The sequence below is a fragment of the Sprattus sprattus genome (assembly GCF_963457725.1).
Source record: "Sprattus sprattus genome assembly, chromosome: 17".
Taxonomy (NCBI): Eukaryota; Metazoa; Chordata; class Actinopteri; order Clupeiformes; family Clupeidae; genus Sprattus; species Sprattus sprattus.
In genome coordinates this window covers 11,171,517-11,196,719 of record NC_137915.1, presented here as the reverse complement: position 1 = coordinate 11,196,719, position 25,203 = coordinate 11,171,517, and the positions used below count along the sequence as shown (strand labels likewise).

Below are 25,203 nucleotides of genomic sequence, written 5' to 3'. Positions count from 1 at the left end.
TTGTTTTAAAACAAAAATCTAAATAATGGTAGGGAAAGGCTGGCCTAGACATCTGGAGCAAGTTTGAGAAGTAGGCATATCGCGCACGAAACTTGCGCAGCAGCTCCTCCTCCGCGATCAGACAACACAACGTCAATCGGTCATCATCAGACATATCGTAGTAGACAGGTGAATGGCGAGGTAAGAGAAACAAAATTAAAGGTGCACGGTATTTTGAAAGAGGTCGATCATCACCAATAGGCTAATATCATTAGATATGGGCTTGCGTTTTCATTAAGCAGGAAAAATTAACCTTAGACATGCAGGGATAGCCTGCTACTGGTGTGTCAACTCGCAAGTGCTAGTTAAAAAGAACAATGCTGCTAATTCTAAATGATTTAGCAAGTAGTTTATGCGATCTCCGAATCACATTTCTCATTCCTAGCTGGATGAATTTCAAACTTATTTGTATCAATGAATCAGCTCTTAATGTGACCTCATCAAACACACTCAAAATCTACAGAGTACATATTAAGCAACATATAAAAAATGCTGGAGTTGTTGGCTGCTTGCTTCACTGCTTGTGGATGGTTGCTCATCATCTGAATCTTCCTCCTGGCTATGCATTGGTCCTTGAACATACACTACTCACAAAAAGTTAGTGATATCTGGCTTTTGGGTGAGAAGTGTATTTTAGCATTGACCCTGTGAATATTTTTTTTAGAAAAGTAACCTACTAACAAATACTAATAATTGTATTAGTATTGATTGATTCACATCCATATGAATGGATGACATGACAAACAAGTGGTGGAAAATGGAAAGTATTTGTTAGTAGGTTACTTTTCACAAAGTTAACTTTAACGGTGATGTGTTTTTTGTTTAATTTGGCAACTTATTTACTGAATAATCCTCGAAAGATTTGTGAAATTTGCCCCTCCGGATCAGAGCCCCCCTACATAGAAAATCCCAATTTAACCCCTGTGTAGGCCTATGTCTATCCTTGACCCCCCTATCCTTGTTTCACTTCGTCCTCATTTCCTTCACGTTTTTTATCAAAAAGATGGGGCTAGGACGTAACGAAAGGAACGAAGAAAGGTAGGACTGACAAATAAGGGAAATGAAAATCACCCCAGGTGTCCCATTTTAGTTGCACAGCATTTTGGCCATTTGTCCCGCATCCATATTCAGGTAGCCTAATGTCCCACATTTTTAATGGTCATTTTCAATTGTCAGAAATAAGAACACATGGATGCGTTACAGGAGCCAGTTAGCTTTGCAGCAGCGACCTATTGCATACAAATGCAATATACTGGCTTATACTGCAACTTTTCTAAAAGCCTGGCTTTCATCCAGTGGCTGAGAGGAGAGCAGTGACGGCGGACACCAAGATGGTGTGGCGGACGTCAATCAACTTGTGGCCGGTGAACTCCTTTACTAAAAAAAATACTTTACGAGCCGAAAGGCAGAATGCAAGTTTCTTATATAGGTAGAAATTCTGTCAAAGAGTTAGTTTACCAGTGTTGGTAACGTGGTGTCCCAGATCCAATTGAAGGCTAATTAAAGACTTACATACAGTTAGCATTGGCTATAAAATGTTTGGTGAAAATGATGTACAAGGAAGAAGTATAAATACATAAATAAAAACATGTAAGTAACAAAACGGTGTCCCGTTTGGCTGTAGCCGGCTGAAAACCGATGATCAAGGCCACGGACCGCCAGCTCTGCCCCTAGTAGGCCGACAGTGGTCCACTGGCCTTTTGCTTACTGGGTGAATCTCAGGAAAAAATGTTAGTTAAAAAGTTGAATGATGTTCCAGATAGGAAAGTAACTTCGGGATGCTTAACCAGGTATAGGATGACATACTAATGATAAGCGTGTACAATTTGGCATAGTAAGGTGCTTTTTTCACTCTAAACCCGCTATGTTTACCTACGCAAGAAGAAAATAGTACGTCAAACGTAGTTTAGCGCACTGATCTCAAAAAGAAAGAGATCAGTGAGTTTAGCGTAGGTACGTCACAGTTTACGTATACTGTTACGGGAAGTTCCTTTGCAGAACGTGCACGGAAGTTATATTATGTGTAAATTTGACAACTCTGAGAAATGTTTCTCAGGTGTCCTCAGAGCGGCATTGCGATAGGTTCTTGTCGGAGTTTGAGCAAATCTGCGCTTCAGCTTTTTGGCTTGGGACCAGGCTGTACTCAGAGGAGAAGGACGGGACGTCCTTTCGGTGACTTTTCTGCCCTCAGGCATGACAGGCTTGTCACCCCTTTGGTTCAGCAACCTTTGGAAGTCCTTAGACGTCTATATGTCCAATGGTTTCAGAAGTTTTCATTAACAGCAGACTTTACGCCGCCCTGGAGTATATCATCTCGAGTGTGCACGATGTTATGCCTCAGAGGGAAGCGAAAGATGCACGTGGGTTATTTATTTGCTAACACACTCACTGCATCTCGAAAAGAGACCTTTCTACGCGAGGGGAAGGACTCCGTGCTGCTCAAACGCACCAGGTTATTAGTCAGAGGTACCTGTTTAATATTCCCTCTACAATGCTGTTCACTTTACGTATCCTCGTGTACTTCCTGCATGTGTGTCCGGCTTACAGCTAAGTCATGAAAACACGGTGATGTCACAGTTTGATAACACCCATTTAATTGCAACACCAAGTGTCATGGTCATCATTTCAACGTTTGATGTATCTCGCTTAACATTCAAAACTTTTTCTCATCGTTCAAGAGCTCAGCACATCCATTAAATCCCTGCAGTATGACTTGAACAAAACAGACATGGTGAAGTCTGTTAACAGAAAGCTCTTATTTGACACTCATGCCATAGTGCGTCTCCTTGAAGAGAGTGGTGAGAATTTTTATGTCTTTTGGGAATATAAGTCATATACAGTATCAATACCTGGGTGTGATGGCTGATAGTTTGATGTTTTTGCCATTTACTAACAGGATTCAGCACACAGCAGTCTGAAGCTGTTGTCTCAGTTATGGTGACGACAACCAACGCCAACATGGACACCATGTATGCAGACATGGTCACCAAAACTCAACAGGTAAACACCTGTTTAATTCACCTGTTAAGTCTCCCTCACCTAGTTCACTCAATCAGCCTTTAAAGACAACCTGTTAAGCTTTTTCTTTTGTCCGTGTGTTACATACCTTTTTTTGCGCATGTAAACGGTCTGCAAAGTTTCAAAGGCCCAAAGTATAGGCCAGGGGGTGTAACCCTCTCCCGCAGAAACCCCTTTTCTCAGCTGCTTAAAACATCTCAGCCTTTTCCTCTGTTACGTGATGCATGATTGCATCATGTAACAGAGGAAAAGGCTGAGATGTTTTAAGCAATCAGGTAACACAATGCTTATTGCCCAGAGGAGATTCTATTGCCTGCAGAGATTACTAATCAGAGCACACGGGGCTCATAGGGTGGTGGTGGGGGGGGGGGGGGGGGGGTGGAGGCCCTAAAGATAGGAGCTCAAACAAAGCGTTTCAGACAGAGGGTGAATAGAGTAGAGGTATTCAGTGTGTTTTTGGATCATTGAAGCATGTAAATCTATTCAAGTAGACCCCAAAAATTAAATTATGAACATAAACATAAGCTGTCGCTTTTACAGAAGCGCAGATAGTGGTGATCTATGGTAAGATCCTCAAAACCATATAACCCAGAGCCTTGACAGTGTGTGTGTGTGTGTGCTACGGTTAAGGTAAAGTATAGTCACCAAAAGCCTGGGAATGTCTAAAGGAAACACATCTGAAGAAAATATCAGCACAGTATTTGAAATTTTAAAGAATATTTTCATGACCTGAGCTGCATTAAAGTTTCACAGGATATGGCATGGAAGTTTAATGTATGATGTGGTTCTTTTTGTTCATAAGGAGATCATGCTGCAGCGAGTAATGTCTAGCATTGCATCCGTGAAGAAGGACATGATCATCCTGGAGAAGAGTGAGTTTTCTGCTCTGCTGGCAGAGAATGAGGTCAGTATTGCTGTAGGGAGCACTGTTAGATGATTAGGTAAAATGCGATCCAAATGGATGTACCATAGAACCGGGTTATACCTCCTGACTCAGATCAATATGTGCTGTTTTCCAAACTGACCTTTAATCTCAAAGAAAGCAGTTGTATACATTGACTTCAATCTTTGTTGTGCTAATATAACCTTTATGTCTTTCCATAGAAAGTTAAAATAGAGCTGCTTCAGCTGAAGATGCAACTAGCTGTAAGTGTTTAACTATAGATATAAGAGTATGTTATCCTATCTCAGAGGAACCATATTTCCGTTTCAGTTCTTTACATATTTGGAAGCAGGTCACTCTTTTATCAAATAATGCATTTTGCTTAACTATTAAGAACTGAACTGTCAATTTTCCCAACCACAGGATGTCATGAACAAAGTCCGTGCCGACACAATGCTGGATATGAACGCAGAGAAGAGCAGAGTAAAACAAATGGTACACCTCACAAACAGTTAGGGCAAACCTCAGGAAATTAAATAGATTACTAATATATTACTGTGTTATAGGATGTTTTACAGACCATCTGATAATTTCTTATATTTTATGTGAACAGAATTTCTGATAAGTAATAGTAATTCACCAATATTTGTAGTAGGTATACATTCTGATGAATTGTTTTAATTTCAGAAAGCGGAGCATGAAAAGAAGCTTCTGGAAGCACGGAATGAAATGTTGGAGATGGTACAGCTGACTTAATTACATGGTTATTATTATTAATGGGTGAATGGGGTTTCATAACAATGAATGAGTCAGTTGAGATGCACTGATGTGTACTGGAATGCACAGCTACTTGTCACTGCACTTATTTGTTTATGGTTGTGCGTTACTATGACAACTTTTTGTATGTCCCAGAATGGCGAGAATGGGCGCCATGTCTCACAGATTCAAATGAAGATTGACACAGAAGTGGCTGGCCTGAAGACCATGCTGGAATCACACAAACTGGATACCATAAAATACCTCGCAGGTAATTCATTTTTGTCCTGTGGCATCCCAGGGCCTACCCTGATAGACAAGTTCAGCCACTCTTAGAGATCTGGATAGATTTGTTAGACAATTGCTTTAGTTTTTGTTGTGTGGACACAAAGCACAACACATGTGGTGACATTGCAAGCATCAACCTTCCCTTCCCTTTTGTGAACTGGAAGGGGTTTTCACTTAGTTATCTGGCTGCTACTATGTGTATATGACCTCTTACGATATGCAGATATAGGATTAGTTGTGACTCTGGTACTGGCTTTCCCTCAATACAGGCTCTGTCTTCACCTGCCTCACTGTGGTTCTTGGATTCTACCGGATATGGATGTAGATCAGAACACTAAGTACAACCGAAACTCGGGACGACAGTCTCTGCACTATGAGACTATGGACAAAAAAAATCGCTGATCTTCCCATAAGCTGTATATATTTTTTTTAAAGGATGCTTCCTGAGGATGGCAAGTAATTTTATCTGTGATCACCCTGAAATAGAAATAATGTGTCTCCTCTCGACTTTAAGAACACACCCAATGTTTTAGGGTTTGTTTACAAATCAGTTGTAACCATAGTGAATGGGGCTAGGTATTACCACTTTTAACTGATGTCCGTTTGAATGAAACTATCTTCAGTGTAAGTGACGAAGGAACCTTTTGGCCACTTGATTACAAGCATATTATTATTTTATAAGCACTTTTTTTAGAGAAATATTTAATGAAAGATTGTCTTTTTATGGCATTGACTGGCAGGACATGCAGATGACCTGCAGCAAGAGGAACTGTGGGTCCAAACATACAACTATGCATGAGGGCCCTGTCTTTGATACTTTTGGTTTTATGGGTTTTGTGACTGACTTTGAGACTTACTCAGGTATAAACAAAAGATTGACTAATGAATATAGCACATTTACAGGTTTTCTTATAGACATTCTGCAGTACACTATATGCCTGCCAGCACCCTACTGGTACCTCAGTTATACATTTCAAAGAGCTCAGAGTATTAATATCTTAACAGATAAGAGATTTGTGAAAATTTGTTTTCTGATGCTAACATTGTGTCATGTCAATGTGGCGTTTGAGACAGCAAATTAACAATTTGTTATTCATGGGTAATAAAACTGTTACATTTGGATACAAAATGCTCAGATCCTGTCAAGAAATGTCAGTTATTTAACTTGATATCAACTGCAAGTTGCTGTATAACTAAATTAACACAATTTATTCCTGCTCCCATTAATAACATAATGATAATGTAACACATTTACTTTATAAAATGTTGTTCACAAAAAAAACAAATAAAACCCGCTTACCCCTTTACGAGTGTTTTGTGTTTTTTGTTTTCTTTTTTTGTAGCATGATGCCTAACTGCCAGTTAACTGCAATCTTTGTAACTGCAATCTTTCTACTACGTCCCTTTGTAATAGAGAAAGCGATACAGTAATTCCACCAGAACAGCAGATGGCGATAGACATCAAAATAATTCATACAAGTAAAGTAAACAGGAAGCGCTTAACGAACCAGTCAGTTGTGCACATTTATTTCACGTGGGCCGTGACATGAAATTTCCTCATTTATCCTGGTACGTTAGTCAAACTGTCAGTTGTGATATTTATGCAAGAATCAGAATCAGTGTTGAAACTGTTCTATGTTGATTTTGTTCTGTTTTGTGTCCTGAAGTACACTGATTTCTAGTCATTTGAGGGGGAATGAAGTTACTGTCTTGTGGAATAACTGAGCAGGGCAGACTACTCTGAATAATGTTAACGTCAGGTTGGTGCTTCTAATGTGACCCCAACCAGAGACAATCATACTTTGAGTACGTAGGGTAAACATTTTTGCCAGTAGCCATTTTAAGATAAGCTACAAATGAGTATGAAGATAAGTATGGGCATATATCGAAGTGGTAATTAAGTCAAACTCATTGCTACACCAGATGCTACCATGATGTATTAAGGATAATGAATACAATTTCAGTCAAAGTTTTCATTGTAATCGTGAAACCTAAAGAGAAATAGCACTTAAAAGCACACCCTTTTTATATTGCAATTTTGCAGACGTCATGACAGACGCTTTCAGCAGTAACAGCGAGCTGGTCATTCAGCGCTGTGTGGACGTAAACTCGATCAAAACAGACCGATCACCTGGAAGCTGGGAAGAGCTGTACCAAATCAGCGAGACCTGTCATTTCATCAACGCTAACCAGTTCAAGAAGGTATGTAGACAGGATACGGCCTATAGCTAGTATGAATGAACTGCACTTTGCAGCTGGTAATTGCAACTATTGATTTATATCTAGTTTTAAAGCACGCAGGTGGCCATTCCTAAGAACTGTATCATTATACACTCAGTTATCAGTTTATTAAGTACACCTAGCGAAAAATAATGCAGACTAATACAAAATTCTTGCAATAAACCATTTAGAGGAGTGGCATTTCAACTGCTTGATCAGTTTGGAGGATGTAGTTTGTGGTGCTGTTAAACTGAATTAAACGCATAGGTGTTTCTGTCATGTAGCCTCACGTGTCAAATAAACGAAATACAATTTAACAGCTCCACAAACTGCAGCCTCCACAATGAACACACAGTTGAATCAACAACTCTCCAGTCTCTTATTTGTTTAAACCAACACTGAATGTTATAACCTTCATGAAGCTAAGATTTATTGCAGGACTGGTGTTTGTAATTAGGTGGCAACTGATTGTATGTCATTGATCATTTGCAGGTACTAAGGCTTCTTTAGAAAACTGACTAAACAGTATCCAGTGCAATGTAAATCCTTTGTCGTCTTCAACCATTTTACAGGTTGCCCTGCAATTTCCTGATGAACTCCTGGTCGATTCCATTCAAATATCAGCTGAAATAGAGAAGAATTCAAAAGCCAAAACCTACATCTTAGGTGACACCTCATATGGCAGGTAAACTACACCATTATCCATTTTTGATTTATTTGTTTTAATGTACATTGTCATGGAGGTAAAGGATTGAAACCCACCATCCTCTCTAATATTTCTTTTTCCTTTCAGTTGTTGTGTTGACGAAGTTGCTGCCGAGCATGTCGGAGCAGACAGTATAGTTCATTATGGGAGAACATGTCTCAGTCCATCCAAGAGGCTTCCTCTCATGTATGTCTTTGGGAGGCGGCCCATTGACCTTCAGCAGTGCATCCTTGCCTTTAGGGAACTTTATCCAGACTCCCAGAGTCATGTGGTCATCTTGTATGATGTCATCTATTCACATGCCATAGGTGAGTCATTACTTTTCATAGGCTTGGTCCAGTGGTATTATCCCTGTGGCAGGTGTATGTTTATGTACAAGTAAGACACCTGTTTCTTAGTCTGACTGATTAGTTTCTTGCCATGTTAGCCGCCAAGATGACCAGCCTAGCCTATCACACTCAGAAAAAACTAAACCTGTGCTGGAAATAAAAATGCAGCAGTTATATTTTATGATAGGAAGTAAATGAATCACTCATTAATAATTTGATAACCTGAAACATGACTGGAAACTGTTGTCGATTTTCACGGTCTCTTCTGGATTGGTGGAACTGTTCCTCTGATTCTGATCCTGATGGTAAAATGAATGGCTTCAATTAAAACTAATGTTCCCCCTAGATGTGTTGGTGCAACGATTGAAGCAGACACATCCCAGCGTCGTTGCCTCCGCTCTCGTGATGGATCACTGTCACAGTCACGGACAGACGCAAGGGTCACCCTCGGAATCAGACTGCAATGGCTCAGAACCAGGGGAAGACAGCAAGGTGGTGCAGAAATTTGGCAGGCGATTTTGTCTGGAAGAGGGCGTGAGTATAGGGGACTACTGCATGTTCTTTGTGGGTCAGGAAGGCGCCACACTCACGAACTTCATTATGACGTGGAACCGCAGCCCCTTCAGCTCCTTTGACCCTGAAACGTCCACAGGCCGGGCCGAGTCAGTCAACGTCAACAAAGCCCTCATGAAGCGCTTCTATGCCATTGAGCGGGCTAAAGACGCCGGCGTGGTCGGTATCCTGGTTGGCACGCTAGGGGTGGCAAGTTACCTTGCCATCATCGATAGACTGAAGGAGAGCATTCGCAGGGCAGGCAAGAAGAGCTACATGTTTGCTATGGGCAAGCTGAATGTTGCAAAGCTGGCCAACTTTATGGAGATAGACATATACGTGTTGGTTGCCTGCCCTGAGAACTCGCTGCTTGACTCCAGTGAGTTCTACAGGCCTGTGGTCACACCTTTCGAGATGGAGATGGCCTGCAACAGCAGCAGGGAGTGGACTGGAGAGTATTTCACTGACTTCAAAGATCTGCTACCAGGTACAATGCCTCAGTTTCTAAGCTGTGTTATTTATTAACGATTTGATCCTGTGTTTTACATTTTTCTGATGTGTAAGACAAGTGGTGCTGCCATTCTGCTGGAATGGGTTGCAGTGAACAATCTGATTGCAGTAGTGTTCATGATATAAGGCCTCTTGTCACGGATTTGTGATCAAATGCACATTAAAGTATTTACATACACATGTCAGATACACATATTAGAATTAGTAACAGTTATATGCTGGTACACCTCTCAGCTTTACAACATTTAAATGTAATATGTAATGGCCCTATGTTGACCCGAGTCTGAGCATAACTTTGGCCATCTCTTGTAGGTGGTTGCAGTTACGTGGATCTCCCTGATGCAGGCGAGGAGACCGTCGCAGACATGTCTCTGATCACGGGGGCCTTGAGAGTCACAGGCCTACATAGCTCAGAGGAGGCAGAGTCGGTGTGTCAGTCATCCTCCCTGGTACCCAGGAACCAAAACATGAGCGTAGCCAGTACCAACACAGCAGGTAGGGTGAACACTATAGGGTGAGACTATGCTGCTAGAGACCTCAGATATTGGAACACAGTTTTCTCTGCTTTTATCTTCAAAGATGTTTGTTTTATATAATGTAGTAATTAATTAATTATATTAATATAATTTATTTATGTGTATTTATTTTTGTATTCATTTATATTTAGAATCATTATTATTTATGAAGCATTATTTATTTATTTATAAAATCTCAATGTCACAAATTATTAATCATAACTAACTAAATTAAGGACAAAGCTGATGTTTGTGTTTGTTTCACTCAAATACTTGAACCGATCTTGTTTTGTTGTCTGGTGAAGTTTGAGCGGAGATACGGTATATTGTACCACTTGTGCTCACATGTCTGGGGCTAATCCTTGCTGTCTCCTGTTGGCAGCCGGGTTCCTGTCGGGCCGGACTTGGCAGGGCCTGGAGCCACGGCTGGGCGAGACTCCGGTGGTCAAGGCCGTGGAGGGACGCAAAGGCATCGCCATTGCTTACGAGGAGGAGGGTTAAGACAGTGCCAACTATTCATGCTGAACGGAACAATGCACTGCCAAAATATTGGCCCTTTCCACAACAAACCCACAGAACTCGAGGACATATGTAAACCTTGGCATGCACACAAAAGTGGTATTATGTGCCAGGAACAAAGGCCTGTTTAAATTATGCCCACTACTGGACTCTGAAATTCCATCCAGAATCACCAGAATTTTTTTTTTCCTGTTGCTGTCAATATTAATGTATATACCAATCAAAGAATGAATAAACATTTATTTAACGATTGAAAATATTCTTCATTAGACATGAAAGAAACAACATGAATATCTCACAAATATCATGTTACATTTGGACTCATTTACTGTGGTCCCTGCATTGTGGGACAACATTTTTTTTGTTAAAACAATAAATAAGCGCATCAAAACTGAAGATCCAAAAGTACTTTTAAATAATAAAATGAAAGACCAACGGGTTTGTAAAGATATGAACAGGAAAAGTCTTCTATTTTAATCTATGAAGACTGTAAATCACTTCATAAGATTCACAAAGGATGACTTATAGACTTCAGGAGTGATGACTATTCAGACACACACTTTAACATATTGTTAAAGTCACAATATTAATCTTTATGAAGACTTTGTACAAAAGATGCAGGGAAGATGCCGATCTTTCCTTTACACTGACCTTCAAGCCAATCTGCGTTAACTGCCAAAAAAAATCAAAACAAATAATTTAAATGTCAAATACAGCTCAGCTATTCAGACATTACGATGTACACTGAAATGTCTATGGACTCAGAAATGAAGGGGAAAATACGGGTTAAGATTCTAAAATAGTATTTTTTAACAAAGAACTGCAAGGTTTTTGTATGCAAACCAGATATAAATTACCTTTGGAGAGGACTGTGACGACGTCACCTTGGCAGAACTGAAGATCCTCTGAGCTGGAGGCCTCATATGAATACAGTGCCAAAGCCTGATGAACTTTGGGTAGGTTCTCCTTTGGGTCCTGCGACGGAAACATTGCTCCTTCAGACACGTACACTCACACAGTGATAGAAACATCTCACAGTCGTTTTGTCAGTGAGCTATGTCAGTGTGTATATGTTGGTGTATATGAAGTATGTATGCAGTATATAATTTTACACTGACAAAATATTTAACAGTAACAAAATATTTCATATTTAACGTTTGGCCAATTATTTTAAGTGGTTCAGACGGTTATGGCTGCAATTATTGCTAATGTGCTATAATTCTTTGTATAATTCATCATCAATTCATGTAGAGACTAAGACAACATTTATTAAGACTTCATAAAAACACATTTTATAATCCTGGAAACTAAAATGAAACTGCATGTCTCCTACTGAGAGGATGTTTCTGCCCAGGTCATGCACTACCCTAACTACTGTACCTCAGACTGGGCACACCATAAGGTCAGATGACCTTTCCGCATGTAGTGCCACACTGTAGTCATGTCTGACTCCCCAATGGTCACTCGTTCACCAGATCTCACATAGCTGAAGCAACACACACAAGTGGGAGAATTTTTATGATGTAAGAGTGAGAAATCTGAACTATGATAATGTCTTTTCCCAGGAGTAACACATGGTTAACGTTTCTTGGTCAAGAGAAAGCTCCTGCTTTGGTAAACGGCAGAGCCTAGTAAATAGCTTTACCAAAGGCTTTACATGCCAAGTCATTTGCATCTTTTTTGTCGAGTAAGAATGCATTCCATGCCTGAGAGAGAGTGCAGAGGCGGGCAGGTTCAGCTTGTTTCTGATTTTCTCCAGCATGGCCTCATAGGGGTCTCCAGGCATGGCTGTGATCACCACTGTGTACAGGAAGTGGACCTTCACAACGCATCCTGGGTATTCCTCCGACCGCTCAGCCTGAGACCATGAGGTATTATGAGAGGTCATATCAAAGCACACAAAGTAAATAGCATATCGTATATTGAAAGAAATATGTTCCGTGAAATATAATATAATATATTGGATACCTCATTGGATACACTATTGGGGCTGTTAGACCGTGCTGTCAAAAGCAAGAATTTCATATTTTCATTTGTTTTCGTTGCAGAACATCTTCTACTCGTTCATCTCTTAAATATCTTGCTGACCTGCAGTATGTATCAGTTTATTCCTGTCCTCTCTATCTTACCTAAATCTCTTATAGGTCTGGCTGGTGGCTCTTTGAATGGTGGAGCTGGGATCTCATCACCTCCTCTCAGTGTTCCATTCTACAGTAAAATCAAGAAAAAGTAATACAATAATTTTATATATGAATATAATAATAATAATAATATAACAATTATAATATTGCAAATTATATTATTGAGTGATTGCAAAAGAAAAAACAATCCCCAGACTCAGACAATAGAATATAAACATATCATAGTACTGAACGCAAATATTGCTGGATGTGCATAACACATGGTATACCATGGATAAAGCAAAAGTTACCTGTCCTTGCTTGGATGAACCGGTTATGTCCAAGGGCTCGAGGTAATTATATGGAACAAGTCCCCTCTAAAAAGGCAAAAGGCAAGAAAACCCATGTTTAATTCACTTACACAAATGAAACTGAATTACGGTTATCTCTCTACTGTTGCAGACTATCAAACATGTTCACGACATGCGCTGCACTGTCTACTGTATAACCTCTATTGGCACAGAATACTTAGATGATGATGGAAAAAAAAACAATGAAATAAACAAATAAACTGCATGTAAAAATTTGGAAGATGGAAACTCTGGATAAGCTTTCCATCATTTCCATAGTTTATTCATCATAAGCACATTAGAAAACAGCTGAAAAGCTGGACTTATCCAGCAGGTCCTGTACTATATCTGTTTCTCCTATAAAAGTATGATCTATTATCCCCCTACAGTCCCTCCTTGGTGTCAATGCCTTGTAATCTCGTGATAAGTGTAAGTACACTGACAGTGGTCCACTACTGGTGGAACATGGCAGATGAAACAAAGTCATTCATTCATTTCTAGAATGGTTATTCCTCGAAAATCACTTTATGACAGCATCTGTTAAATTACTTAATATCGTGTAATGCATCCGACATGCACACATATTTTCAACTTTAGGACAAGGCTCTTTTGACCAAAACTCGTATGGTTCAGATGATGGTGATGAGAGAAATTAAATTGGTTGACTGACCCGACGTGGCCGGCCACTAGGCAGGCCACCGTACTCACCCTCTCATTAAAGATGACAGAGGCCCAGTTGTCATCTCCCTTGTTCAGGACAAAGACGATGTTTCCTGGCAACACTGCCAGCTCACCACTGGTCTCGGGGGAGAACTCGTACAGGACTGTATGAGGCTCCCCTTTCAGGGCTCTGGGAAGACCAAGGCCAAAGGGTCAGTAAGATCATTGCAAGAGGATCACATTTTTGATGAAAACATTTAGAATCGATACTGCATGTGTGAAAGATTCCATCAAGTTTGTTTCCTGTAACAACAATAATGATACACAGTTTACCGTTAACATTTGTTTAGTCACAGAGAACTGAGTTAGGGTAGTGGAATGGTGGTCACAAATTTCAACTGACAGTACACACAACCGTGCCAGGCTGGTTTTACCTTAGGACCTCTGGTGCTTTTGGAGTGGTTGGGGCATCATCAGTCTGTCAGACAAAGAAGGCATTATTTTCCTGTAGCATCCATAGTGTTTACAAAAGACCGTCCTAAAGCAGCTTCTCTTATCTTCTGCCTTTCTCCTCTCTTAAAGATATAATTAGGGGATTACAAACCTGTGGTTGCAGTGGCGCAAAGCCAGAGAATTCATCTTTGTGAACAACTGAGGCCACAACCTGAGGAAACATGTGCGGTTACACTCTTGCAGAATGCTTCAGACTGCTTCAGGCATAGGACTCTTTTCGCCAGACATGAAAACAGTGTGTGTGGTGTTTCAGAGGACAAACACTAGGATTCCATTTTTCAAAATAACTATAGAGCAGTGCAACTAAGCACATATAGTTCAGCAAAGTTTATATAAGACTTCGAGTAATGAGTCCTATGACACTGGGAATGAAACCAGCCAAAATGTATGAAAATGTCGGCAGGTACCTTGGCCGTTCCAAGGTAATGTTTCTGCTCTAGTTCAGCCACATGGTGCTTTTTGGGTTTGAATATCAGTCCTGGTCGCATTTCAACTAGATCAAAGAGCTTCTGTTTCTGTACAGAGTAGAAGGAAGTCACATTCATTTGGCAACCATATGCTGCACACATGCCACACTTAGTTTTTAGAGATATTATTTCAGACATGACAGACCACAATTCCACATACCACAATATAACTACAAATTAACTTGAAACTGGCATTGCTGGTGGAAATTACCGACTGTGCCATCCAAATCGAGAACAACAATAGGCGACATTAAAAATCACCCTATAACAAATTGAACAAATGCCGAATGCTAACTAATGCTAATAGCCATTTATATTATAATTAGGAGGATAAGAGTGAGCTCTGACCAGAATGGCTTCCAGGGCTAGGTCCACATGTCTGAACTTGGGCTTCAGGTTTAGTGCTGAGAGGAGACTTTCTTGGGCTTTGTTCCATTCCCCTAGCTGGGCCTGGGCCAAAGCCATGTTGTGTAGAACCTTCAGAGTAACAGGGAATGCATCAGGAATGTGATATGTGTGTGTGTGTGGACAGAAATGCCATAAGCAATAGCTTGGATGGCTCAAAACTATTTGTCAAGGCAAGGCATTCACAGAATGCATGGGCAGAAAAGGTACATAAAAAAACATTTAGAATAGTTTTGATTGCAATATACCAGGCTTCATAAAAACAGGACATTTTGGATGACTGTATACTTCCAGTTCTTCTGAGGCCGAGTTGATTGTTGTTACTGGTTTACTTTAACTGCTAAAGGACACTGTTCAGAAATATCCTGGTTTTCAATTGTTCTTGTGTACTGCATTAAATTATCTTTTCTTGCTTACCTCAGAAGCAGAGAGTTTGTATCTTAGGCCAAGGAGTTTATAGTCAATCAGATTATTTCCTCTTAACTCTCTGAAAGCATTGCTGAAGTCTGCAAGGGCTTCCTCAAAACTACACAAAACACACACATTCATTAGTCACACACTGTAAATCAAATTGCTGCTGATAAAAGAGGAACTATAGTGTGGGTTAAAGAAGGGTGATGACAAAATCTTTCCAAAAGTACTTTCAAAAAGTGAGTTTTTTTAACATGTGAAAGTCTATCACGATTGAATTGTTTGCATAAAAATCAGAAATGACCAAATAAGGCAAAAATCCAGACATACTTTTGTTTTTTTAGAAATGTAATTCCTCTTTGGAAAAAAGCAACAGCTAAATGCTCGTCCTTGCCAATACTCCAGTCAAAAGCCTGTGAGAGAGGGACATACATTCATATCCGTTTGAGTCACAGTAGTCTCTCACTTTTACTTCCTTTTCTCACATATGCTTTATTGGTCACTATATTAAGTCCCATTAAAACAGGGCTTTGTCATAGAGCCTTAACAAATTCGTATTTTTAATCAACAACAATGTTATTTTTAATCAACAACAACATGCCAGTCACTTTGGATGACTACAAAAGCTGTCATTACCGACCTTGTCCCTTTCAGTGTTCCAGAAACTTAAAGAGGAACAAACCTTCTCAGCAGCCTCAAAATTGTTGTCAGCCAGATAAAGGCAGCCAATGTTAAAGAAGATTTTGGAGTTCTTCTCCTCGATGTTTAGAAATATATCCAGGGCAGTCTTGACATCTCCCTGGTCAACACACACCACAGCCTGGTCCCACTGTCGAAGAGTGCTCAGGAAGGACATGCTGCATACAGACTGGGACTGTAGACAACAGCACTGATACTGAGAGCAAGTGAATTTACTTCTCAAATTTGCTACCACTCCCCTGACACTTTCAGATAGGAAGTGACTTTTGTTTCATTGAGCAGGGTGAGGATAATTGTTTCCTTATAGGCTATTTAGAGATGTGCGGGTAAGAATCATGTCATTTTCAAGAGATAATTGTAGATCCACACTACACTACTTGTCATATTTAGCCTATGAAAGGTTAAGTTGGTTTGTGCAGCCCTGGTGAAGGTCAGGTGAAGGGCTTACAGTTGCTCATTATTCAAGGGTTATTATTATTCCTGCCCAGAGAGAATATGGAACAAAGCTCCAAGCTGGACCTTTTTCGACTGGTGGCTAAACCCTTTACCACACCTGTGGGCACAAACTGATCATTCTGCTAAACTTTATTACATTTAATATACAAATCTTTAGTCAAAATGTTTAAAGAATGCGAAATTTGTCGAAATCAGATGAATATTAACTGCACCAAAGAGTCACGTTACAATGCATCACCCATGCGCCTATCAAAGAAGGATCTACACTCCACTATGCAGTGAGTAAAGACACAGGTTGAAGTTGCCCAAGCAACCACAAGCGCTAGGAGGAGGAAATTCTCATTCCCAGGGACGAGATTTCTATGGTTTGTTATATGGCATTTCCTGTCAGTGTAAATAGACTGTTGAGCTGACATGGCTGATGGACAATTCATGATTGTTTTAAACTGAAGACAAAAGAGCATCAAGGAAAATATTCTCCGATGCAAGAACCATTATACAGTGCAAATGAATGCGGCGGTGGGTCTGTCATTGTGTTAGCAAGCTAACATGGACCTGGGATCAATGTTGTACAACAATTTGAAAGATGTAACATGGAGCACGACGACTCTGTCCTTGGATCGACTTGTCAGTGCCTACAGACTACCACAAATTGTGAAACTGGATGGGGGTAAGCGCATTCTCTTGCTATTCCGTAATAAACAGTCAGTAAACTTCATCATCAACTTGTGCTAGATGGCTAGCACGCTAGCAAGGCAAGTTGGCAACTTTGCAAGAATCTGAACGTGGGTGGCTTTCCCGTAGGTAGCTAGCAGAGCTTGGTTACAATCAAAATACTTTGTTAGCCAGCTAGCTTTAGCCTAGTTGGAAACTATGTTTCATATATCACCCACCGTTTGATTGTTTACCAATTAAACGTTGGACACGTTGAAACGGTGAAATTGAGCCTGGTAACATTTGTAACTTGCCAAATTTACTTGAGAACCATTAAAGCTCAACGTTAGCAAGCTCGCTCTATTTAGCAGGGGAGCTTGTATGAACAACCAGTTCACCCCATATTCTAAACGGGCTAACGTTAGCTGAATTAGAAAATGGTATTTAGTTTCTAAACACTTGTATTAGGGTGTCGGAGCTGCGTGCCTGCTAGCCAGCTTATGATTTAGCTTCCCAAATACAACAATTCTTGCTAACAAGCTGCAGTCAGTTTTTTTGTTTTCAAATTAAGGTTTTTTCGACCATACTTCATCAGTTTTCAATTCTATCGTGGGCCTGTCCTTGCACATAGGAATGTATGCTGACTAGCTAGCTATGCATGCATATGTCTGGCTCTGGTCAAGCAAGCAATCTGCATTGAGCTCCGTTTGGAGATGAATTTGCTGAACAGAATATTTGTGTTCGTAGTGTTCATGATTTGCCCGTGGAAGGCTGTATGATAGAAGTTGGCCTTCCTCTCGATGGTGTTTTTTTCTGGCTGAGGTTAACAGGATATTGCATTTGAATAGAATAACTTCAGCACTTTTAAATACAAATACATTCCTGCCTACATTTAAATAATAAAGAAAGTGAAGTCTGGAGCGGAACTATTTTATCCAACCGCACGAATACAATCTGAAACACTTTGACATTCTATTGTTGTGAGGAGGAAATACTTTGGTGGATGCAGGTCGTCGACTGCGGATTGTAGTTCAAATTTTTGGCACCTGTTCATGATGTGATCTGGATTATCAAGATCTGTGTCAACGCAAGTAGTGTGATCATTTATATTACCACGATTTTTCCCTTCTTATTTTCTTTACATTTAAAAACATTTGTCTTTTAAATAATAACCTTCAAGTACATATTTCACCAACCATATATGCCAACGAATAATATAAAGCCTGAACAGATCATTTAATTCAGACGATAATGAGATTTCATCTGAACAGGCTGTGTCATCCATTCTTTCTCAGGGCAGACGGTTGAGGGATTACGTGAAAATGACTACCTCTTGCTTCACTCGTGTCGGCAGTGGACCACAATCACCGCCCATAGCCTGGAGGAAGGCCATTATGTCATCGGCCCCAAAATCGAGATCCCGGTCCATTACGAGGGTGAGTCAGTCCACCATGACGTTGGTTTGGTCTCTGTGTGTTCCCTTTCTGTTCCCATTTTAAATGCACTTGTGTGTTAGTGAAAAGTCTGAATGCTCACTAGGTCTCAAGTAATGACAGCTGCCTGTCTCTTTCGAAAAATGTCAGCTACTGGCGAATAGAGTGTGAGTGAGTGAGTTAAACTCAGTCAGCCTAACAACACTTTCCTCTCTCTCCATTTACTGACTTGCATTACATGATTATAGCCAACGATGATGCAGAGAAAAGCATTATTTGATTCAGTTCCGACCCATAGTTTTCCTTTAAAATAATGTGCCACAATCAGATGAATATTATGGAATGTGCTATGTGTATAACTTACCACATTAGTACTAAAAGAACCTCTAAGGCAGGTTATTTCAAGTTTTCCCCTCTGCAAACCGGTTAGTTCCTGCTCCAGAGACATATGGTGTGGTAAATAAGGGTGGTGGAAGGAACATGCACCTTTGATGTTAAAGGTTTATAATGCTTGTAAAGAGAGGTGATTGAACTGGAAATATTGCTATTCTGTTGTTTCAGAGGTTTTGTTAAATGTATTGTTCTTAGCCGATAACAGTAAAAGATGTAGAGTTCAATGAAATGTCCAAAAGCTCTGAAATCACCTTATTGTTACTCATTGGAACAATGTGGGCGACATCGTCCATGCCTCTCTTTGTTCTCTTAGGCCAGTTTAAGTTACTTGAACAGGACAGAGACATCAAGGAACCCGTGCAGTACTTCAACAGTGTGGAGGAGGTGGCCAAGGCTTTTCCAGAACGGGTTTACGTGATGGAGGAAATCACTTTCAATGTCAAGGTCAGTCTTCTTTAGATTCATATCAGTTCTGATGGACTGATGTTAGACAGCCTGTGCCTAAACGCTATGTGCCTAAAATTTGCCCCCTCCAACTTATGCCATGATTATGTCTGTTACAAGCACGTCAATCAGAAGGCATTTTAAAGACACACCAAAGCTGAAATGACGTTAATGATGGTAACACCTGTACATTTAGCTCTCAAATGGTATATTGTTATACTTGCAATGATGGCATGCTATACACGCCCTGCCCTGCATGAACTCCACATCATAAGACAACAGATGCTGCTTGCACCTGAGTTGTGTCTAACTTCATGATGCTTCTCGCTCATACAGATGGCATCAGGCGAGTGTAACGAGGACACGGAGGTGTACAACATCACCCTGAGCACGGGCGACGAGCTGACTCTCATGGGCCAGGCCGAGATCCTGTACGCCAAGACGGCCAAAGAGAAGTCTCGCTTCAACACCATTCTCAAGCGCATCGGCAAGCTCAACTCACTGGGCAAGCTGGGCCGCGGCAAGATGCCGTGCCTGATCTGCATGAACCACCGGACCAACGAGAGCATCAGCCTGCCCTTCCAGTGCAAGGGCCGCTTCAGCACGTGCTCGCCTCTGGAGCTGCAGATGCAGGAGGGAGAGCACATCATCCGCACCATCGTGGAGAAGACACGGCTGCCCGTCAACGTGACCGTGCCCAGCAGCCCCCCGCGCAACCAGCACGACCTGCACCTGATCCGCGAGGGCCACCGCTACAAGCTGGTCAACATCCAGACCAAGACGGTGGTGGTGTGCTGCGCGCTGCGCTCCAACAAGGTGCTGCCCGTGCACTTCCCGCTGCACGTGTCCCTGCTGCCGCGCCTGCTGCTGCCCGAGGGGCTCCTGCATGGGGAGCCGTGGCTGGAGACGGTGGTGCACCGCTGGTTCACCTTCTGCCAGGAGCAGTTCAACATCGACGATTACTCGCGGGCGGTGCGAGATGTGCGCGTGGACTGGAACGAGGAGGGCAAGAGCCCTAAGAAGGTTGGGGTCGCTGGGACCGGGGGAGGTGGGATTAGCGGTGGAGGTGGAGGCGGTGGAGGAGGTGGGGTAGGCGGAAGCAATGGATGCCCAAGCCACGTCCACCTCCCCAGCTCGCTGAGCTCGGCCCGAGACGAGCTGACTCAGTCCTTCCACCGCCTCTCCGTCTGTGTCTACGGCAGCAACCTCCACGGCAACAGTGAGGTGAACCTGCAGGGCTGCGTGAGCCTGTGCGGGGAGTACGCTCCTCCGGAGCCTCCGGAGACGGACTACCTGCTGCCCGAGCTGACGGATAGCAGCCTAGGGCTGGGCTTCCTCAAGTCTGACGTGCCCTATGAAGAGCTGTGGCTCGACCACATTAAGAGCCAGGCGCAATGCTCTTCCACGCTAACGCTAACGGAACACTGCAAGCCCGTTGTCAGGGGCAACGCGAGTCAGGGGCAGTACCCAGTAGGAGGCCCCGCCTGCCCCCTCTTAAGCTCGGACCTCAATCTACCTCCACCCCCGGTGCCTCCCAAATCTGAAGCTGTAAGTTGGCGTCTACAATGTTAACACAATGAAGAGCTTAAAACCCTAAATCACACTCTTGTACTTTGTAGTTAAATGACTTCAGAGGCTTGTGACTATTGATCTCACTCAGCCATTTTGTAAATAGAACATTAGGTTATGTTTTAAATCCGTTTAAAATGTAAGTGGATTTCATTTAGTGTCTCTGTTCAGTTCACCCTAGTGGAAGCAGGGGTGCTGCCTTCTCCATGGCAGAATTTTCTTTGTATCTAAGCATCCAGACATGGCAACCACAAAACGCTGCTTGTTATTGTTTTTTTTGTCGCTTGAGCGAGCATAGAGACCATTAAACCATATTTAGAGCTCCAGTGGCATGAATCATCGCTCTAAAGGAAAGACTAAGATGACCTAAACATGCAGCATACGCAGTTATTTCCTATATGCAAACATCAACAGTAACAGAAGAGTGAATCTTTTCGGCCCAGTGATTTTAGCTTCTCCCCGCGTAGACAAGGCTTAGAAGGGGATAGTCTCGTTGAGAGGAGCCAGTAGTCACCAGCCTTATGCAAATGGATGTTCTGTCATCTCTAAAGTTGCCTGCTTCATGCTTTTGATGGGGATGAATGTGAGCCTATACGTCTACTTCACGTTACTCTCTCAGTGAAGCCCATTTACACTTAATCCACCAAAATACCACAACACTCTTCAGAGTTGGCAGGAATGCAGCCTCTCTCTCTGCCACCAGCGTGCCCCCCCCCCTTCCGCAAAGTACCAAATATTTGTGTTAGTCATTAAGGCGTACACGGACACAAAGCACAACCTTCCTTTGAGCTTCAGTTGATTTGTAAAAAAAGAAAAAAAAGTGGCTGTTTCAGTGACAAATATTTGCAAAGCAAAGTAGCACACGGTATGCCCACGCTTTATTGGTTTAGCGCCACTGAGCGGCATACTCTACACATACAAGCACATAAGGAGGTATCCATAATATGCCCATAAAAGTTGATGGAGAACAAACCCTTACAGGTAAACGGTGTCCTTAAATCACAACATGATTTGCTTAAGGAGATTGTATTACTGCAAACGAATGGATGCGCAATCCAGGATTTGATTCTTGACCCCAGTGGCTTTGTTGTCTTTAGTTGTTGCAAAGGGTCGGGGCAGGGTTGCTCAAATCTGGACCTCTGGACCAAGAGTAAGTCACAACATGGTCTTATTTGTATACTTATTTGGACAGACCTGAGAATCTCAGAATCAATAATGTATCCAGTTACCAGGCGAAACTATTGACAAAGAAAACATGATCCTTGGACTCTGAGATCAGTGATTTTAAGAATACTCTACAAGCCATCTCCACCATCTAGCTAAGAGTGTTGTTTCTTCTCTCGTCTCTCTGACAGGTGAAGGAGGAGTGTCGGCTCCTGAACGCCCCGCCCATCCCTCCACGGAGCTCCAAGCAGACGGGTGTCCTCTCGTGTTCCGCCCCGGCCGTCGCCGCCGCACCGCCCCCCCTGGCAGCCGCCGCTCCGCTCCCCCCGGCCAAAGCCAGGCAGCAGGACACCCGCTCGCCCAGTCCCACCCTCTCCTACTACTCCTCTGGCCTGCACAACATGTGAGAACCTTGCTCTGCCCTGTGGATGATTGGCCACTGTGACTACACAGCTGGGTGCTGCTCTAGTTTGTGCAGCGTGTAGTAGAACATCACCTAATACTAAATCCTAAGCTATGTGTCAGTGTGCAGAAGCAGCACGTCTAACATGGCTGCCCAGAATGCCACAATGTACCTGGCAGCTTTGGGCAACACAATAGAGGCAGTTTACCCATAGATATCAAGGAGCTTTAGGGTTGCCCATTACATTCAGCATAGTGGACTGATAACAAAAACACAAAAAGTGGCCAACTGTGTGACAGCCTTAAGAACACTTAAATGTGTTGTGAAGTACTTGACCTCTGTTGAATGCATAATAATAGTGTGTTGAAGCTTGTGTAATATATGACCGCTGTCCAATTCAGCAAGCTTAAAAATCAGGCAAGGAGCCCAAGCAACTCAAGTATATTGGACTGGCCTTCATGGTAGTCTTGTCATGCTTGATTTGTGAATTAGAATAAAAAGAGCTGGCAACTCAGACATGACATTACATTTAGCTGCTGGCCTCTATCCAAAGTGACCTCCAGTACATTGGAGGCCTGTGTTTTTATCAGGCGCCTGGGAATTGAAATCATGGCAATGGTATTTCTGGTGCCATAAGCAAAGCCGCAGCACAAGGGACACTTTATTTCCCATGTCTGTCCTCCCTTACTGACCCGCTCACTTACATGACAGCATTCAGTTTGCACTCTGGAGTGTAATGGTCTTGGCCAGGAGAGGACATTTCAACAACAAATGTGCTTGAATAGGATTTTTTCCCTTCGACAGGAATTAGTCCTAATACATTTAGAGGACAAGTTTAACTTTGAAAATGTAATCTAGTTTTCAGCTGTGTTAGCTATGAAGTATACCAAAGAAGTGTTCGGCCATTGCAGACACAATGGTTATCTTGTGCTACCAAGCACACCGAGCATTGACATTAACCTAGCTGTTGCCACAGCCTGTGATGAAGGAAACATCTGATGCTGACGTGTATGTTTGTTTGTATGTGCCTCTCAGCAGAAGTGGTGAGAAGGAGGTGTGTGATTCAGACGAGCAAAGTCAGCCATGCCACCCGTGCCACTGGCTGCGTGCGGGCGAGGTCTCCGTAGGAGGCACCAGCACCCGCCTGTGCCCCTCACCCCTGGACGGCATGCCCTGCCGCCTCTCGTGGCCCAACGACTTCTGTGGCGCCGACTCGCACGCCTCAGGAGACTTCGCCTCCATCCACTGCCGCAGCTACTCCAGCTACCCTCGCAAGCGCACCCCAGGCACGCCCAAGGCCTGCACCTCCGGCCTGTTTGACTTTGAGGGGAGCCACAGGGGTGGGGGAGGGGGAGTTGCGTCCTCCAAATCCCCGCTGCAGTCTGACATGTGCCAGTTCCACACAAAGTCCACCAGCTACACACTGGAGGTGTGCAGAGATAAGCCCATTGAGGAGTGCGATGCCAAACAGAGCCAATCCTGCCCCATCTTGCCCCCGAGGACACCCAAGCCAAGTGACGCCAGGAAGGACACGGACATGGCGACAGCTGCTGTCGTCCTGACAACGACAGCGGTGGTGGCAGCAGTAGCAGCAGCAGCTGTATCTGACGCCACAGAACTGGTGGACTCCGCTGCAGAAAGCTCATCTGAACAGCAGCAGCCGCAGCAGGAGGAGCAAACCACCACAACTGCGATTGAGGTATTGTCCATCTCACATTCGCACACAGACACGTTGGAATCGTCGTGGAGACCGCCCAACAACCTGTCAGGATTGTCCATTGAGGAGGTGTCGCACTCGCTGCACTTCATAGGGCTGTCGGAGGACGTGGTGGCCCTGTTTGTGTGCGAGAAGATCGATGGCAACCTCCTCTTGCAGCTGACTGAGGAGATCCTCTCAGAGGACTTTAAGCTATCTAAACTCCAGGTTAAGAAACTGTTGCAGTTTATAAGTGGCTGGAGGCCCAAAATGTAGTTACAAAAATAATAATAATAATGAAAAATAATAAACCTGAAAAAAAAAAAAAAAAAAAAAAAAAAAATCTAGTCTGTGCAAGGCACATTAAATGTGTTACAACTGACGGTACCTTGGACTTGTGTATTGCCCTAGATAGTTTTGTACCTGAACACTATGCACATTCAGTGGCCTTACAGTGGTGGCCATTTTGTTTGTATAATATACATACATATATATATATATATATATATATATATATATATATGTATATATATGGGGTGCTTTTATGTATTAACTATACGGTATGTCTGTAATAACGATATGTATCTCTGTCTGACTCCCTTCCTGACCTCTGTAGAGACATGCACAATGGAAACACTTGCTCAAACCCAAAGCCTTTCACAACGCTGAATCAATTTTTATTTACACAACCAATCATGGATTAGAGCAAGGATTGTAAAGATTGTTGTTTGACAAGGTGAAGTCTGCTAATGATGACCGATTGTTGTACAATTGTATAAACAGTGTAATGAAGTTCTATGAAGAAACCACATTTTTCCCCCTCAATATTTTTGCCATGATAAGTGATTTGATTCACTACCTTGCTATTGTAAAAAATAATCCAATGTCTGTACCCCCTGTGTCTTGTCAGATGCTTTCTGTTGAGGCAACTGTGAACCCGGCCTGTGATTGCCTTAGTATATAAAACAGGTCTACTAATAAAGCCATATGAACCAGGTGATTGCCGGTGCAGAATGCAACTTTTGGGCATT

The 25,203-nt window shown here is 42.4% G+C and overlaps 4 protein-coding genes across 6 annotated transcripts; 3 read left to right on the top strand and 1 right to left on the bottom strand.

Moving 5' to 3' along the window:
* The first annotated feature begins 2,025 nt into the window (after nt 1–2,025).
* On the top strand, nt 2,026–6,196 carry mcur1 (mitochondrial calcium uniporter regulator 1). The gene is made up of 9 exons (XM_080855671.1): nt 2,026–2,505; nt 2,718–2,837; nt 2,936–3,039; nt 3,860–3,961; nt 4,162–4,203; nt 4,364–4,435; nt 4,628–4,681; nt 4,853–4,967; nt 5,254–6,196. Exons 1-9 carry the CDS (start codon nt 2,085–2,087, stop codon nt 5,307–5,309), a joined length of 1,086 nt encoding a protein of 361 aa, XP_080711797.1. The 5' UTR covers nt 2,026–2,084; the 3' UTR covers nt 5,310–6,196.
* A 311-nt stretch (nt 6,197–6,507) lies between these two features.
* dph2 (diphthamide biosynthesis 2) lies at nt 6,508–10,586 on the top strand. Of its 2 annotated transcripts, none has more exons than XM_080854864.1 (7): nt 6,508–6,553; nt 7,029–7,186; nt 7,777–7,889; nt 7,998–8,218; nt 8,586–9,278; nt 9,614–9,796; nt 10,199–10,586. In XM_080854864.1, exons 2-7 carry the CDS (start codon nt 7,034–7,036, stop codon nt 10,315–10,317), a joined length of 1,482 nt encoding a protein of 493 aa, XP_080710990.1. In that variant the 5' UTR covers nt 6,508–6,553; nt 7,029–7,033; the 3' UTR covers nt 10,318–10,586. The 2 variants fall into 2 exon arrangements, with proteins under 2 accessions (XP_080710990.1, XP_080710989.1); XM_080854863.1 differs by lacking the exon at nt 6,508–6,553 and adding an exon at nt 6,673–6,744.
* A 335-nt stretch (nt 10,587–10,921) lies between these two features.
* Nucleotides 10,922–16,117, bottom strand: ncf2 (neutrophil cytosolic factor 2; the record flags this gene model as incomplete). Its single annotated transcript, XM_080855335.1, has 15 exons — nt 10,922–11,007; nt 11,193–11,310; nt 11,716–11,821; nt 12,042–12,193; nt 12,304–12,338; nt 12,465–12,543; nt 12,767–12,832; nt 13,514–13,655; nt 13,900–13,943; nt 14,070–14,129; nt 14,386–14,493; nt 14,794–14,922; nt 15,268–15,376; nt 15,592–15,674; nt 15,944–16,117. The coding sequence occupies 15 exons, from the start codon at nt 16,115–16,117 to the stop codon at nt 10,922–10,924; spliced, it is 1,491 nt and encodes a 496-aa protein (XP_080711461.1).
* A 772-nt stretch (nt 16,118–16,889) lies between these two features.
* Nucleotides 16,890–24,679, top strand: garem (GRB2 associated, regulator of MAPK1). 2 transcript variants are annotated; one of them, XM_080855656.1, is made up of 6 exons: nt 16,890–17,086; nt 18,366–18,506; nt 19,210–19,340; nt 19,677–20,888; nt 22,265–22,476; nt 23,515–24,679. In XM_080855656.1, exons 1-6 carry the CDS (start codon nt 16,966–16,968, stop codon nt 24,446–24,448), a joined length of 2,751 nt encoding a protein of 916 aa, XP_080711782.1. In that variant the 5' UTR covers nt 16,890–16,965; the 3' UTR covers nt 24,449–24,679. The 2 variants fall into 2 exon arrangements, with proteins under 2 accessions (XP_080711782.1, XP_080711781.1); XM_080855655.1 differs by having other exon boundaries at nt 23,512–24,679.
* The last annotated feature ends 524 nt before the right edge of the window (nt 24,680–25,203 follow it).

Bases quoted from the DNA above. Each gene is read 5' to 3' on its own strand.
- dph2 (XM_080854863.1), top strand. The intron at 7,187-7,776 runs GTATGTAGACAG...ACCATTTTACAG, and splicing joins ACGCTAACCAGTTCAAGAAG to GTTGCCCTGCAATTTCCTGA. The intron at 8,219-8,585 runs GTGAGTCATTAC...TGTTCCCCCTAG, and splicing joins CATCTATTCACATGCCATAG to ATGTGTTGGTGCAACGATTG.
- garem (XM_080855655.1), top strand. From the start codon at position 16,966: ATGGACCTGGGATCAATGTTGTACAACAATTTGAAAGATGTAACATGG. The intron at 19,341-19,676 runs GTCAGTCTTCTT...TCGCTCATACAG, and splicing joins AAATCACTTTCAATGTCAAG to ATGGCATCAGGCGAGTGTAA. The intron at 22,477-23,511 runs GTGAGAACCTTG...TGTGCCTCTCAG, and splicing joins TCCTCTGGCCTGCACAACAT to CAGAAGTGGTGAGAAGGAGG.
- mcur1 (XM_080855671.1), top strand. From the start codon at position 2,085: ATGTTTCTCAGGTGTCCTCAGAGCGGCATTGCGATAGGTTCTTGTCGG. The intron at 3,962-4,161 runs GTCAGTATTGCT...GTCTTTCCATAG, and splicing joins CTCTGCTGGCAGAGAATGAG to AAAGTTAAAATAGAGCTGCT. The intron at 4,436-4,627 runs GTACACCTCACA...TTTTAATTTCAG, and splicing joins AGAGCAGAGTAAAACAAATG to AAAGCGGAGCATGAAAAGAA.